Source organism: Musca domestica, unplaced genomic scaffold (assembly GCF_030504385.1).
Source record: "Musca domestica strain aabys unplaced genomic scaffold, Musca_domestica.polishedcontigs.V.1.1 10, whole genome shotgun sequence".
NCBI lineage: Eukaryota > Metazoa > Arthropoda > Insecta > Diptera > Muscidae > Musca > Musca domestica.
This window is the reverse complement of record NW_026712115.1, coordinates 14,334,259-14,348,797: the sequence shown is the minus strand read 5'-3', so window position 1 is coordinate 14,348,797 and position 14,539 is coordinate 14,334,259. Positions and strand designations below refer to the sequence as shown.

The following is a 14,539-nucleotide window of genomic DNA, read 5'->3' as shown; positions in this document are numbered from 1 at the left end:
CATATTTGTACTTTTTAAGTTTTTTTTTATTAATAAATAATAATAATAAAGAACGAAAAAGAAATATAGCGCTGAATTAAAAAAATAACAAGCAGTGTTGCTTGTTCAAGCCCGACCTGCGGCGTCTTGTACTATGTTATAAAATAAAATTATTTTGTACTTTTATAAAGAATTCCTTTTTTTACCGAATATCGGGAGGTACCGTATTATGGCTGTTATAAGCAAACGTATACATACAATGTTCCGCCACAGGATCTGGAATCCAGTTCCAACTACAAACACTAACCCATTACAATTTGTAATGGGTTTTACCTTCTGTGGCATATAGATTTTAAAACATATCATTCTTCATTTCGTAAAACTTGGGAGAACCTACTTTGAGAAACAAGATTATATGAATTGGGGATTGGTTGATTGCTTGATGAATTAGGTGAATCGTCCGTTGGTTTAAACGAACAAAAAGTCGACATTAGGGCATTATTTTTATCTAATGGGGATGAAGATCGTTGCGGGGTTCCTTTTTCCAAAATTCTTTCTTCATTGACTATATATATGTAACGGACTGCACGGTAAAATTGGTTAATATTTCAAAATTTGCCTGTCTTTACAGCTTTTTTAGTTACGCAATCTCTTCACTTTAATTCCTTAAATTAGCCTTGAATTTACCAAGTTCATTGCTTGTATTGCCTTGTCAAAATCCGTTGAATTTAAACCTTTATTTGCATCGCTTATTAGTTATTCTTTCCAAATAGTTTCATACACACTTCATATATTATCGAGTTTTTTAGGGTTTAACGGATAAAGTCCACATATCCGGAATCCATTCTTGATGGTGTCTTCAACGTTCATTACTAGCAGCACGGAATGCAACATAAGACAAAACGTGAATTTTGAAAGGAGTTTGTTAATATTTTCCGATTTATTTGCCATATCCTCAATGTATTTTTTTACTCGGTATTAACGTCTTAAAACACTGACGTCCGCAATATCATATATATTATATAGATTGTATTGGACGGTAGTGTGCGTACAAAATGATTTTATTATTCTCATAAAATTCACTGAGTTCCATAATCACATGAGATTTATGGCCATCGACAAAAAGCAAAACTGACCTAAGGACTTGGTGTTATTCTAGCCATATATGGACACAATTAGCAATATTTTTAAGGAAATCGAATCGATTCCAGTATACCTGTAGTTCTCATATATATGTTTTATCCGATTTTTTATTTAGGCCTATTCAAAGTCATAAAATACACTCTAAAGTTATGATATTTTGCACGATAGGTCGCATTCTGCATAATAATACCTCCGTTAAATTTAGTGTAAATCAATTAGGATTAAGATATAGCATCCATATGTTAATATCATCCGATTTCAATCCGTATGGCACACACAATAACGATCATTGTTATGATATATTTCTAACAAATTCACAATATAAGCATTTATTTGTTACTAGTAGGTAAGGACGTGTTAAATTTTTTTTATTCAATTTATTAATACTTTCTATCATATATTTGATATTTACATTATGCTTAGATGTAATGGATATTTACAGTCTTTCAATAGGGCTTTCCCAGTGGTTGGCCCCTAACTAAATTATATTTGAAAAATGATAAGTGACAATTTATTAAAATTTAGAATTTTTTTTATATTATGTCTTGAGGCGCTCTTCTTCTTAGCCTTATAAATGTTTCTGGATTTTTCATCAAGTTTGCAGCCAAGGAATTTGGATGTGTTTCTAATCTCAATTTGTAGTTTTGGATCTGGTATGATATTTCTTCTTTCGCTGTTCTTATGTTTAATTCTTTATGAAGTCGAACATTTGTTATATATTGAGGTGCACCAGCAATTTTCCGTAATGTTTTTGATTGGAACTGCATCAGTTTTTTTATTGTTGTATTGGAGGCGGTTCCCCATAACTGAATGCCATATGTCCATATTGGCTTTATGATACATTTGTAAACAAAAAGTTTATTTTCGAGGGACATTTTGGAATTTTGTCCGATAAGGAAATTCATTTTGTGTGCTTGAATATCCAGAGCCCTTCTTTTTGTTTTGATGTGTGTGTTCCAGTTGAGTTTTTTATCTAAGTGGATTCCAAGATATTTTACCTCTTTTTCCTGTGGAAGCTCGATTTGGTTCATATGGACTGGAGGACAATTTCCGTGTTTAAGAGTGAAAGTAACATGGGTAGATTTGGTTTTATTTGCTTTTATGCGCCAAGACATAAGCCATTTGCAAAGTGTATCCAAGTAGGTTTGAAGTTTATTATTAGCAATTGAAGCATTTTTGTCTATTGCTAACACTGCAGTATCGTCAGCAAATGTACCAATTATAGTATTTTCGGATTGAGGAAGATCGGACGTGAAGAGAAGATATAATATTGGACCCATAATGCTACCTTGTGGGACACCAGCTCTTATACACTTCAAATCACTTATTTCATTTGACTCATAAACGTAAAACAATCTATTTTGTAAATAGGACTTGATAAACAAGTAATAGTTTATTGGGACAAGTTTTCTCAGTTTGTATAACAATCCTTCATGCCACACTTTATCAAAGGCTTGGGAAATGTCTAGAAATGCAAAAGTGCAATATTTTTTTGTCTCAAATGCATTGTTGATTGCTTCTACTAGACGATGAATCTGTTCAATCGTTCCATGATTTTTTCTGAACTCAAATTGGTGAGGTGGAATTAAGTTTTTGCTTTCAATAATAGGCATTAAACTTGTAAGAAATAATGATTCGAGGACTTTGGATAATACTGGTAACAGACTAATAGGTCGATAGGATTTGACTTGATCGGACGGTTTTCCAGGCTTTTGAATCATAGAGATTTGAGCAACTTTCCATTGAGGGGGAACGAAACTACGAGTCAAACAAGCATTAAAAATGTACGTGATGAGGCTTATACCTTCTTGTGGGAGTTCTTTTAAGACCCTCGGGGTAATTAGGTCGTACCCAGGTGCTTTGGCCAGATTTAAGGACTTAATCGCTTGCGAACTTCAGCCTTTGAGAATTTTTTTTATCGGTAAGTCAAGTTGGTGGACTTGTTCTAAAAAGTTTTGATATGGGGTAGAGTATTTTCATTGGTATTAGGGGTAAATACATCATGTTCAAATGTTGTAGCTTTCTCTACATTGCTTTTAGTCCAACTATTGTTTGCCTTTCGAATAGGATGATTAGTTTTAGGTTGCTTTTTTAAATTTTTGGTTACTTTCCATAGTGAATATTCAGTTAATTTTGTTGCACCCAAGTTTTGAATCTGTCGCTCAACATTTTTTTTCAATTATGTATTTTAAAAGCTTTTGAAGTTCGGATGTTGCCTTGTTTAGTTTTCTTTTATCTTTTGTTTGTTGCCAGCGCTTTCTAGCCTTTCTTTTCTCAGATATTTTCCTTTTCACTACGTTCGAGACAGGAGGTTTTTCATAACTTAATTTTGATGTTGCATTCCACGAAGCGTGTTGAATTGATTGCACTAAGTGTTCAACACTCTCTGTTATTTCAGCTTCAGTTTTCAGAGACAGTTTTAAATTAATCGTTTGGGAAACTTGGAATCGAAAATAACACCACTTAGTTTTCTTGTTATGTAATGTAAAACGTTGGTCATATTTGATATGATGTGAGTGTAAGTTCAGAAAAACTGGAGAGTGATCAGAAGACAGATCGTGGCTAATGAAACATGTTTCAGACGAGACTGGGATCCCTTTAGAAACACAGAAATCAATGAGATCAGGAGTCTTACTTTGGTAGTACAACTGCCTGCCCTTTGGTGTTGTGAGGCGAGAACCCCATTGTATGTGTTTGGCGTTGTAGTCTCCGCACGCTATGAATTTATTTCCCAGAGTTTTGAAGTAACTAATATATTGGTCTTTTTTCATGTTATGCCTTGGTGGGCTGTAGAGTGAAGATATTGTTAATGGTCCATGTAAACTTTGCACAATAATATTTGTAGCTTGAATTTCATCCGTGCAATATGAGCTGCCTTGGAGATGATTAATGGATTCATTCATTAGGATTCCAGACCCACCACGTGCTTTCCCACTTGGGTGCATTACGTGGTAAAAGTTATATTTTGGAATGGAAAAATGGTTTTTTTGAGTAAAATGCGTCTCTGATATAAGAAGAACATCAACGTGGTTTGATAACAGGAAATTTCTAACTTCTAGGGAATGCTGCGACAATCCATTTGCATTCCAGAATACTATTTTGAGGAAACTCATTTTAAACATCAGAGAGTTTTTGAGTAATATTTGCAACAAGGTTTGTCATTTGTTGCATCAATAGTGTGAGGCTGTTAAGCATTTCTTTAATTTCTGTTGGTTTTGCTGTGGGGTGAGAAGGTATTTGCATTTCAGGATTTGATTCCTTTTGTTGGGATTGAACTGAATTTCTTGTTATGTTCGAATAAGAAATATTTGCACTCCGTTCCAATGATTTGGATGAAGGTTGGTTGTCTTTTTTATAGTTTCCTCTATCCTTTCTAAGAGAGGGGTAATGCTGGGTGTATATTTGTTTATATACTGTACATCCCTTATAATTTGCTGGACGATTGCCTCCACAAAGGGCGCACTTTACGTCGTCTGCCCAGTTTTTCCGTTGGCACAATTTGGTCTCGTGGTTCCCTGCACATTTGACACAGACAGGTTTCTTACGACAATATGATTTCGTATGACCATGTTGTTGATAATTGGTGCATTGTGGAATAGCTTTTTTTTTTGGCGTGGCGGTTCAAATTTTATTATATGCTCCATTAACCTAGTTATGGAGTATATTTGTTTATTGTTGGGTTTATTTATGAGTTCTAACTCGAAAAGATGAAGTGGTTTTTTTCGTGAAACGGCTTTTTATATTCCAAATATTAGTTACTTCATGGCCCAGTTTTGAAAGTTCCTCTTTAATAGATTCAGTGCTAACAGATGGATGCAAGTTTCTTGGAATGACTTTGAAGCCTCTTTCAGTTCTGGTTTATAGGTATAGAATTCAGTATTCTTCTTGTCTAATTCTATAATTATTTTTTTTGTAAGACTCATGACATTTTGGAAGTATTTTGACTTGTTCGTTTCTAAGCACTTTGATTTCATACTGGTTTGGAACAGTTTGTGAGAGTAGAGTAATTAATGGTTGAATATTTGACACTTTTTCTATGAAGATGGGAGGTGGTTTTATGTTCTTTTCCTTTTCGATAGGATTCGATGATTCTTGGATTGGAATTTCATTGTCGAGTAATGCAAACTGATTCGATGTTTGTGGAGTTTTACTCAACCAGTACCTAGAAGCAGTTTCTGGTCTTTTCTTATTTATTGGTTTTTCTGGGCTCTCTATTTTGCGTTTTTTGCGGCTTATTAATTGCCATTGATTATTCGGATTATTATCATCCTGCGGGGTTTTAGGTGGTTTGTCAAACCGATTCGTTTCTTGTTGACAATTATTTTAATCTTGTGAGTTTTCAGTCGGTTTGTCAAACCGACCTATTTCCATTTGAAATTCATCTTCATCAGTTCCAAACGATTCATTTTGTTTGTTTATTTGTTTTTTTTTTTTTTTTTCAAATATTCTACGTCTTTTTGTAGTTTTAAGCATAATTGCTCATATTTCTCATTTTTGGCAACTAGTTCCTTTTTCGTTTTTTTTTTTTTTTTTCAATTTTTGAAGCTTGTTTAATCGGAGAAAACCAATGCTGTTGCGTGGCGTTACATCTCCGGATTCACTCGATCAGACACAGGGTGACTCATGTCGAGGTTGCAATATTAATGTGTATCCAAGACACACACCAATTTGAATACGCATTGCCAACCCAGTACAATCTAGTTTATTACTTTCCGAAGCAACTCTGTATTTGTAGATGTTAGGAAAATACAGCTCAACCACTATTCTTGAGAGGGACAACCAGCTGATTTTGTTGATTATTTTGTATTCAGCCAGAACAATTGTTTATGTCTTTCAACAAAATGTGTTTTATTTTGCTTTTTTATTAATTTTGGTGCAAAATAAAAATTGAATTTAATGGGGACTCACCGAAGCCTTTTCTAATTCTTCGGCGGAGGAACGTCCAGGAGGTATTAGCACTCCAATACAACAAAAGTTCACCAATCAAAACAGGCCGCAGATAGTGAAATTTTTTGGTTTATATGCCGCAACACAGAACACATCCGTCCGGTAAGTCGCCGAAGTATGCATTGGTATGGACGTATCAAATGAATCTACTAACTTGAAGACTTTGTCTTGAACCAACAATTCTTTATATTTAAAATATGCTTTTTGTAATGTTATTACCTAGCCTTTTCATGTTTGTGGTTTATAGTTGATATCCAAGCAAATGTTAAACATATTACATGCAGATATTTTTTAAATTTGGGCTAAAAATGGATTTATTTTAAGAACGTGCAAATTGGTGCAAAGCGTCAAAGATATGTATACTCCATACAAAAAGAAAACGAAAAAGAAATATCGACAGTACTATTAGTATTTGGGAAACAATATAACAATAATAATACTTCCTCCGATCCAAATCTATCAGTTGGAGGGAGAGTCATCAGTATCTTCTAATATTCAAACCGATATCTTCATTATTTTGGCAAATATAAGGACTTTCAATTATCATTGAACGACATTTGATTTCTAGATACATAGATTCTATGATTTGAACTGTAGATTTAAAGGAACGTATAAAATATAATAATGCATTTTTACGTTTCGACACAAATTTCTAATTTTTTAACCGAACAGAAACATTTTTTTAAATGGAAATCGATTCAATTTTTTTACATAATGGTTTTGTTTGCGGTTCGGCCCATTTATAGAAAAAGCGGTTCGGTTCGGCATTTAGAAGTATGTCACTTAAAGTGTTTCTGTATTGAATCTATAGTTGCATGGGATGGCTTTCTGTAATTTGGATATTAATATCCCTTTTTCATTTCTTCAGATCGATCAGATCTGGGGGGTCACTATGTAATTCGATTCGAAATTTCGAACAAGTCGAAAGTTGTATTCGATCCGAATTTAAACTCTTACTATGTAACAGTTTCGGATCGAGTAAATAGTGATGTAACTAAATGGATTTATTTTGGCAGTACTTTCGTGTGTATTATTCAGAATTGGCAGCATTTACTTCGTAAACTATCGAAAATATAAAGAAGAATACAAGCACGTTTCACGCGTCTCAAAAAAATGGATTCGTTTGCTGCCTTTAGCAAACTGTGGATGTGCCGTCATAGAATTGAGTATTGTCTGAAATTGGCTTTGCTTTGTATTGATCCTCTATTATGGAAAGAAATTTGGCACAATAATTTGTATTGTGTCGGTATCGGTCCACGTTTTTGCTTAGCCCTCATATATCGATTGATCCCTATATATGATACTTTTCAACGGAATTGTTCCAAAAATTGGTATTAAGAGTTTGCAAGGGGTTCTATCTATTGTAGCAGAATGTCTGTATACGTCCCCGTTTATATATAGCGCCCATATAACGGTACCGACTTATATTCCTCAATTTTTACGATTTAGGCCACATTTTCTATCGGATTTATTCGGTATTCGAACATTGTCCATATTGGTCCACGGTTTCTATGCAACGATAACGACCGATATTCGGCATTTCGATGATATAAGCCACATTTTCCACATAATTGTTACACATGTGGTATTTAACACATAAACATAACAAACCTATGTGGGTTTTTCTTTTTGGTATGGCACCCATATAACGGTTCAACCCACGTTGTTACTTATAGAATACTTATTAACTAATGGTTAAATACCCTCGAAAGTTTTTCATTAATTTTTCAGGGTTTTATGCAGTTCTATTAATTTTAACAACTTTTTTCCGGTTTTTTATTCGTATCCGTTAGCTAAATATCAATCCGAAAGTAGGAAATGGGTTGGCGAATTCGAGTTAGTTGGTAGGGAAAATTCGCATTTACTTTCGAATCGAGTTACATAGTTACCCCCTGTCTAAAAGAGGCTGGATTAGAAAAGATTTCTCCACAATTGAAAATATTTTCAATTTAGTTGGCATTGTTTTTTAAACCAGGGTTGCAAACCGGTTTTGAACAAAACTTTATTTTTAATTTATTTAGTTTTATTATTTATTTATTATTTTAAAAAATCATATTGATTAATAATTTGATTTCTGTTTACACTATCTATTTATATTACAGACTAACAACAAAACGAAAGCCGAGAAAATTATTAAAAACATAATAAAGATTGTTATAAAAATCGGAGTTCTGCATCGAAACAATCAATTTAGTGACGATGAGCTAAGTCAAATACAAACATTCAAAAAGAAATTCCAGGTATTTTCAAGATTCTACTTTATTTATTTACATATAATTTATCTTCCCTTTTATTTTTTTCAGAATACTCAATTGTCCATAATTTCGTTCTATGAGGTGGATTATAGTTTTGACCTGCCATATTTGCAAAAGTCCATAACTGAATCACGGGAATCACTAAAGCTAGTAGTGAATAGACACTTAACTGAGAAGTCATTGCTTCGAATTGATGAAGTATTCGACTTTTTCGTTGATGCACATTTACTAGATACTGCATTTAAACCAGACTCACCATATCGCGAAGTGATGGGCAAAATTGTTGCCGATATTAACACTGCCATGGAAACAGGCGACATTTAAAAATTTGCATCATGTGCTTTACCAAAGAAACATCACAATTTTACTTTTTACCTATAATAAGTATGTACAGAACATATCCAACTTTCGGGACTAATTTTGTAAATCGAACATCATCGAACTCTCACGCTGCGTTATTTGCATGTACTGTCCTAACATTGTATTCAACAGATCATTCCGTCTTCAGGTTAATCCGGTATAGGCTTTTTAACACTAAGTTTAATAATTACATCAAATTAACAAAAAAATATCTCCATTTATTATTTTAAGAATTTCTATCTTGTCCTGCTGTTATCTCTCTAGGGACCAGGGATGTACTTAAATGAAGTATACAGTATAAATAATGGTAATATATTGTTTAAATTTGCCGCCAGAAAAGTTCCGAAAAGACCTAATATATGCTGCTGCATATGCAGCGGAAGTGTTTTTTTAAACAAAGGCTGTTGATGTGAAAAATCTTCCTAGCACAGTCATAGTCATCGGAACCAAAAAAAGGAGTCCGGTCTTATAAAGGTAGACACATTTTGTATAAGCTAAATAAAAACTGATATTTTGAAATCACAGACATTTCCAATGTTTATATATATTGCATATGGTTTTCGATGACACCCCCAGAACAGTCAAAGTCGCGTGATGTGAAATGAATCGCAACACATCTTTACTTTTTGGTTTTGATGACTTTGAGTGACGTTTTAACAATCAGCAATGTTATATATATATATATATATATATATATATATATATATATATATATATATATATATATATATATATATATACTCTCTAAACTTAAGGAAACGTCCATAATATTATAACACCATGTATATTATATGTATTTTTTGTTTATTGAAATTCAACCAAAAATTTCCTTATATAGAAAATATAATATTGTAAAATGAGCGACAATTATTGATTAATTTATCATTCATTACGGAGTTGCATTGGTGGTTTACATCGCTGAGGAGTGTGAAAAATATTCAAAAATATATATGAACCAGCTATGTCAATAGACAGAAACAATAAAATTGAGAAATAATTGCTCCGCTCATATAAAGCTTCATTACTACAAAAATTAAAAGTATTGATATTGATAAATCTAGTTTAAATATAGGATAATTATATACCATGTACATCAAAGTAAACAACGTACGTATTTTTACTATTTATATTTTTTCACTTGATAAAATACAAGATCTACATGTGAAAAATTAATTTGGAAGCAATGAAACTACTGTGTATTGTCCTTGTCTATACAATTATAAGTATTTTTGTTCAAATTAAATGTACTATTAAAAGATAAAAGACAAAAGATTTGCTGTGTTTTTTTTTTATTTAAAAATATATATGGACACATTACTAATTTGAAGACTATAATAATGTCAATTGACAGCAATGCCTTAAATTATAAAAGTTTATGAAAAAGTACAAAAAAAAAAAAAATAAAGTCACATAATTACATATAAACTCAAAAATCCGTAGTAAACAACTTATAATAATATTATGTTTGATTTTTTATAAAGTGTGGCTATAAATGTGTGGAACTTGGATGTAAAAGCTTAGCGAACCAAATTGTCCAAGTTCGGTCCGACTTCAAACCGAAAGTTATTAAACCGAAAGTATTGTATGCCGGTCCAAGTCTTCATATAGCTCCCATATAACGGTACCTCCCGATATTATTTACAATTTCGTATTTAAAGTTCGTGATGGGTGCTACAGCCTGTGACATAATTCACTGGAACTGTTCCGTATTTCGTATATACTACAGCATATTACAAAAAATTTCATAAGCACGTCTTCGTATGCTCCCCATATCATATAACGGTACCTCTCGATAACGGTTGTTAATTAAGTGGTAGTTTTCGATTTTTTTTTTTCATTTTCAAGCTCCTTCCAAATGGTGGTCTTATTTTAATTTTTTTAAGTTTGCCCGCATGTCCTGTTTGTGTCCCTTGTGGTATTATTTTTTTTTTCTAAATCTTTTAAATTTGCCTTTGTGACCTTTTTTATTTTCCTACGGCCGCTGATTATTATCGAAGGACCAATGTTTATTCGAAAAGAAAATAACAAACTTTACGCTCGGATGTAGTTTAGATTCTAATTTTAGTTCTCAATGTTTATTTCTTATAGCTACTTGCACAAATCTAACTTAACCTATTGCAAGTGAACAATGTTTTTTTTTTTCAAATTCGCAATATAAACGTATATAGTGTGTTAATAGTAGCTCTGCTAAGTATATACATCAATATATAAATAAATAAATAAATATATATATATATATATATATATATATATATATATATATATATATATATATATATATATATATATATATGTATATATATATATATATATATATATATATATATATATATATATATATATATATATATGTATATATGTATATGTAATAAAAGACGGCAATGGGCACAAAACAGACAACGGGGGCAAACTTAAAAGATTTTAAAAAATTAAAATAAGACCACGATTTGGAAGGAGCTCGAAAATGAAAACAAAAAAATCCAACAACAGTTATCGGGAGCTACCGTTATATAATATGGGGAGTACACGAAGACGTGCTTATGAAATATTTTCCAATATGCTGTAGTATATGCGAAATACAGAAGAGTTCCAGCGGATTATGTGGACTTGGATAAAATGAATATAGGGATCTGTGAAAAAAAATTTTAATATATATATATATATATATATATATATATATATATATATATATATATATATATATATATATATATATATATATATATATATATATATATATATATATATATATATATATATATATATAAATTTACAAAGCACCATTCTAACAACGCTGCCCAACAAACCTTAAATATAACAAACTGCTTCTCAAAGGCGAAGTTCCACTGGTTCTGCGGATGGATTTGTAGATAATATGCCGTAAAAATGAACTTATAGAGTTAAGAAAAACAAAAATATTAGGTAACATAACATTAACATAGACATTTCACGACATAAATTACATGTGTAGCATACATTTTTTTATTGTGTTCAAGGGACTATTTAAGCAAATACAATTATCTAAGCTGTTATAAATTACACAAAGTGATCTCATTGAGCTGTTAAGTTCATAATTTCTTCTTGCAATGGACAATTTCAACGGTTCAAAATTACGAGTTCTACGAAAAGGAACATTTATTTTCCAAGTAAGTAAGTTTGAATTTTCTGATGACTCTCCTAAGAGAAAAAAGACTTTAGTTGAATCTAACAATCTTGGCCAAAATACCTTAGGTCTCGATAACTTAATAAGTTTAAATTCTCCAATTTCGCCAATTCCCCCTCCTAATACCAATAATCCATCTAAAGACAGCCGCAAAGACATAGACCTAATAATTCCTCAGAAGGTGTAAAATCTAACCCACCTGCAGTTGTAGTGCATGCTCCAACTATAACTCCTACAAACTTTTCCGCGGTTGTAAATGGCATTGATCCCTCTACTTCTAACACGCTTATCGTTATAGAACGGCGTAAAACAGCATTTGTATCTAGACTTCAACCTGATACTTCTACTGACAACAATCGCAGCTATATAAAATCTAATCTAAATGGTGTAACTGATCAAGATTTAAACATCTTTAAATTTCGTTCCTCTCAGCAGCGTGATATTTCGTCATTCAAAATAACTGTTCCTCCCACATTGTTTAACATTATTGTTAGTAGTTCATTTTGGCCCGAAGATGCCTTGGTAAAAGAATTTATATTCCGAGAACGCTCTAATTCCATTAGACCTGTGAATATCTTTCCAGCGTCAAAAAACTAATTGATGTTTGCGGGATCCTCCACCAAAATGTTAGAGGGTGAAATACTAAACTGAGAAACTTATTCCTTAAAAGCTTCTTTTGTGAATTTTGAAATAATTGCTTTTACGGAAACATGGTTAAAATCTGATGTTCTTGACACTGAGGTTTTCTCTGACAATTATCAAGTTTACAGAAAGGATCGAGCAATGAAAAAAGGAGGTGGCGTTTTGATAGCAGTTCATAACTCGCTTCCTTCTGAAATGATTGATGTCTCAGCTGATTCCATTAGTGAATTTGTCTGTGCTTAACTAAATATCACAGGTAACACTGTATTCTTAACTTGTTCTTTATTGCTCCTAACTGTGGACTTAAAATTTATATAAACCATGCCAATCTAATTGCTAAAGTGTCTTCTTTTCTTACGGATAATTCTTCGTTAATATGTATGGGTGTAATATTGTAGATTATGTTCCCTCGTCATACCCAATTGGTTTTGATGCCTTTTGGGATATTATATTTGAATCCTGCTTGTACGAAGTGAATGACATTTTAAATATTAAAGACAGATTATTGGATTTAGTCTTCTCTTCTTCGTTGAACATTTCGATTTCCAGATGCTCTCCCTTTGTACTTCCTGAGGACAGCTATCATCCCACGTGATGATAAATCTCGAATTGAGAGCCTCTTCTCCTAATATAATATCTACTAATGCTTTAATTAAAAGGCGTAACTTTGTAAAAAACAAACTTTATCTATCTTCGTACTCTTCTATTGAACACTATACGGCGTATAAGTGACGGTATTGACTCCAGTGTCTCAACATTCTATGATTAACTTAAATCTGCTTTATCTTATTCGGTACCTACTGTTAAGCAAATTATAGACCCGCTCCCGCTTGGTTTACGCCTGCACTGAGACGTTTACGCAATTTAAAAAGAAGATTATATAAAAAATTCAAGAAATCGAATACGGCATTGGATTTTTCAAAGTATTTTTCTGCAAGGTATAAATACAACTCTGAAAATTCCAAATGTTATTCTCAACATTTAATAAAGATGAGACAGAACTTGCATAATCCCATAGACTTTTTCAAATTTGTAAATTCTAAAAGGAAAGCGCAAAAATTTCCAAGTCGTATGAAACTTGGTAGTATTGAATCTAGTGATAACTTAGATATTGCTAATTTATTTGCCGTCTTTTTTCAATCATCTTATACGTCGAACACTTTTAACGGTATTTATAACTACAATATCGATAAATTAAACTATTTTCCTAGTATTATCTTAACAGAAGATGAAATTTTTTCTGGGTTAAGAACATTACGTTCTTCGTTCTCCCATGGTCCTGATAGCGTTCCAACGTATACACTAAAATCTTGTGTTAGCGAACTTTACGTGCCGCTCACTAAAAATTTCAATTATTCCTTAATAAAAGGTTATTTTCCATGTTACTGAGGGTCGAGCTTTGTCATTCCTCTTCTAATCTCTTAGAATTTGTTTGTCATGTACATAACGGTTTTGTTAGTAAACAGCAGAATGATGTAATTTATACCGATTTTAGCAAAGCGTTTGATACGGTAGTGCACAAGTTTTGCACCTTAAATTAGTTTTAGATTGCCGGACCCAAAATGGTATTTTTAATGATACATCTTCGAAAAATATTTATGTTTCTTTTGGTGTACCGCAGGGAAGTCACTTGGGTCCACTACTATTTTTTCTTCGTTATTCGTTTTTTTTTTTTTAAATTCTGATGTACGCTGATACTATAAAACTGGTTCTTCACATAAACTCACTTACCGATGCAATTTCATTACAATACGATTTACACACCCTCGTAAATTGGTGTAATGCTAATGATGTCTCTTAACCCAAAAAAATGCAAAAAATTGTCGCTCTTTCGAAACCAACCATTATTATCTTACTACCATATTGGCTCTTACAAATTGGATAATGTTGAGTCTATTGTTGATTTGGGCGTAATCTTAGACCCTTAGCTACGGTTTCAATTACACATTGATTCTTGTGTGAATAAAGCTAAATCTTTATTAGAATTCATCAAGCGTTGGTCCAAAGAGTTTAATGATCCTTACGTAACCAAAAGATTGTTTGTTAGTCT

At 32.3% G+C, this 14,539-nt stretch overlaps 1 protein-coding gene across 3 annotated transcripts in view; it reads left to right on the top strand.

Annotated features, from left to right (window-relative positions):
• LOC101898218 (tumor necrosis factor alpha-induced protein 8-like protein) overlaps nucleotides 1–9,956 on the top strand; it is a 161,494-nt gene extending 151,538 nt beyond the window's left edge. For 2 of the 3 annotated variants that reach the window (XM_059127024.1, XM_059127033.1), the window contains 2 exons: nucleotides 8,172–8,309; nucleotides 8,373–9,956. In XM_059127024.1, coding sequence (XP_058983007.1) covers nucleotides 8,172–8,309; nucleotides 8,373–8,648 — 414 coding nt within the window. In that variant the 3' untranslated portion in view covers nucleotides 8,649–9,956. The remainder of the gene's footprint in view (nucleotides 1–8,171; nucleotides 8,310–8,372) is intronic. The other variant, XR_009343075.1, reaches the window with a different exon arrangement.
• The last annotated feature ends 4,583 nt before the right edge of the window (nucleotides 9,957–14,539 follow it).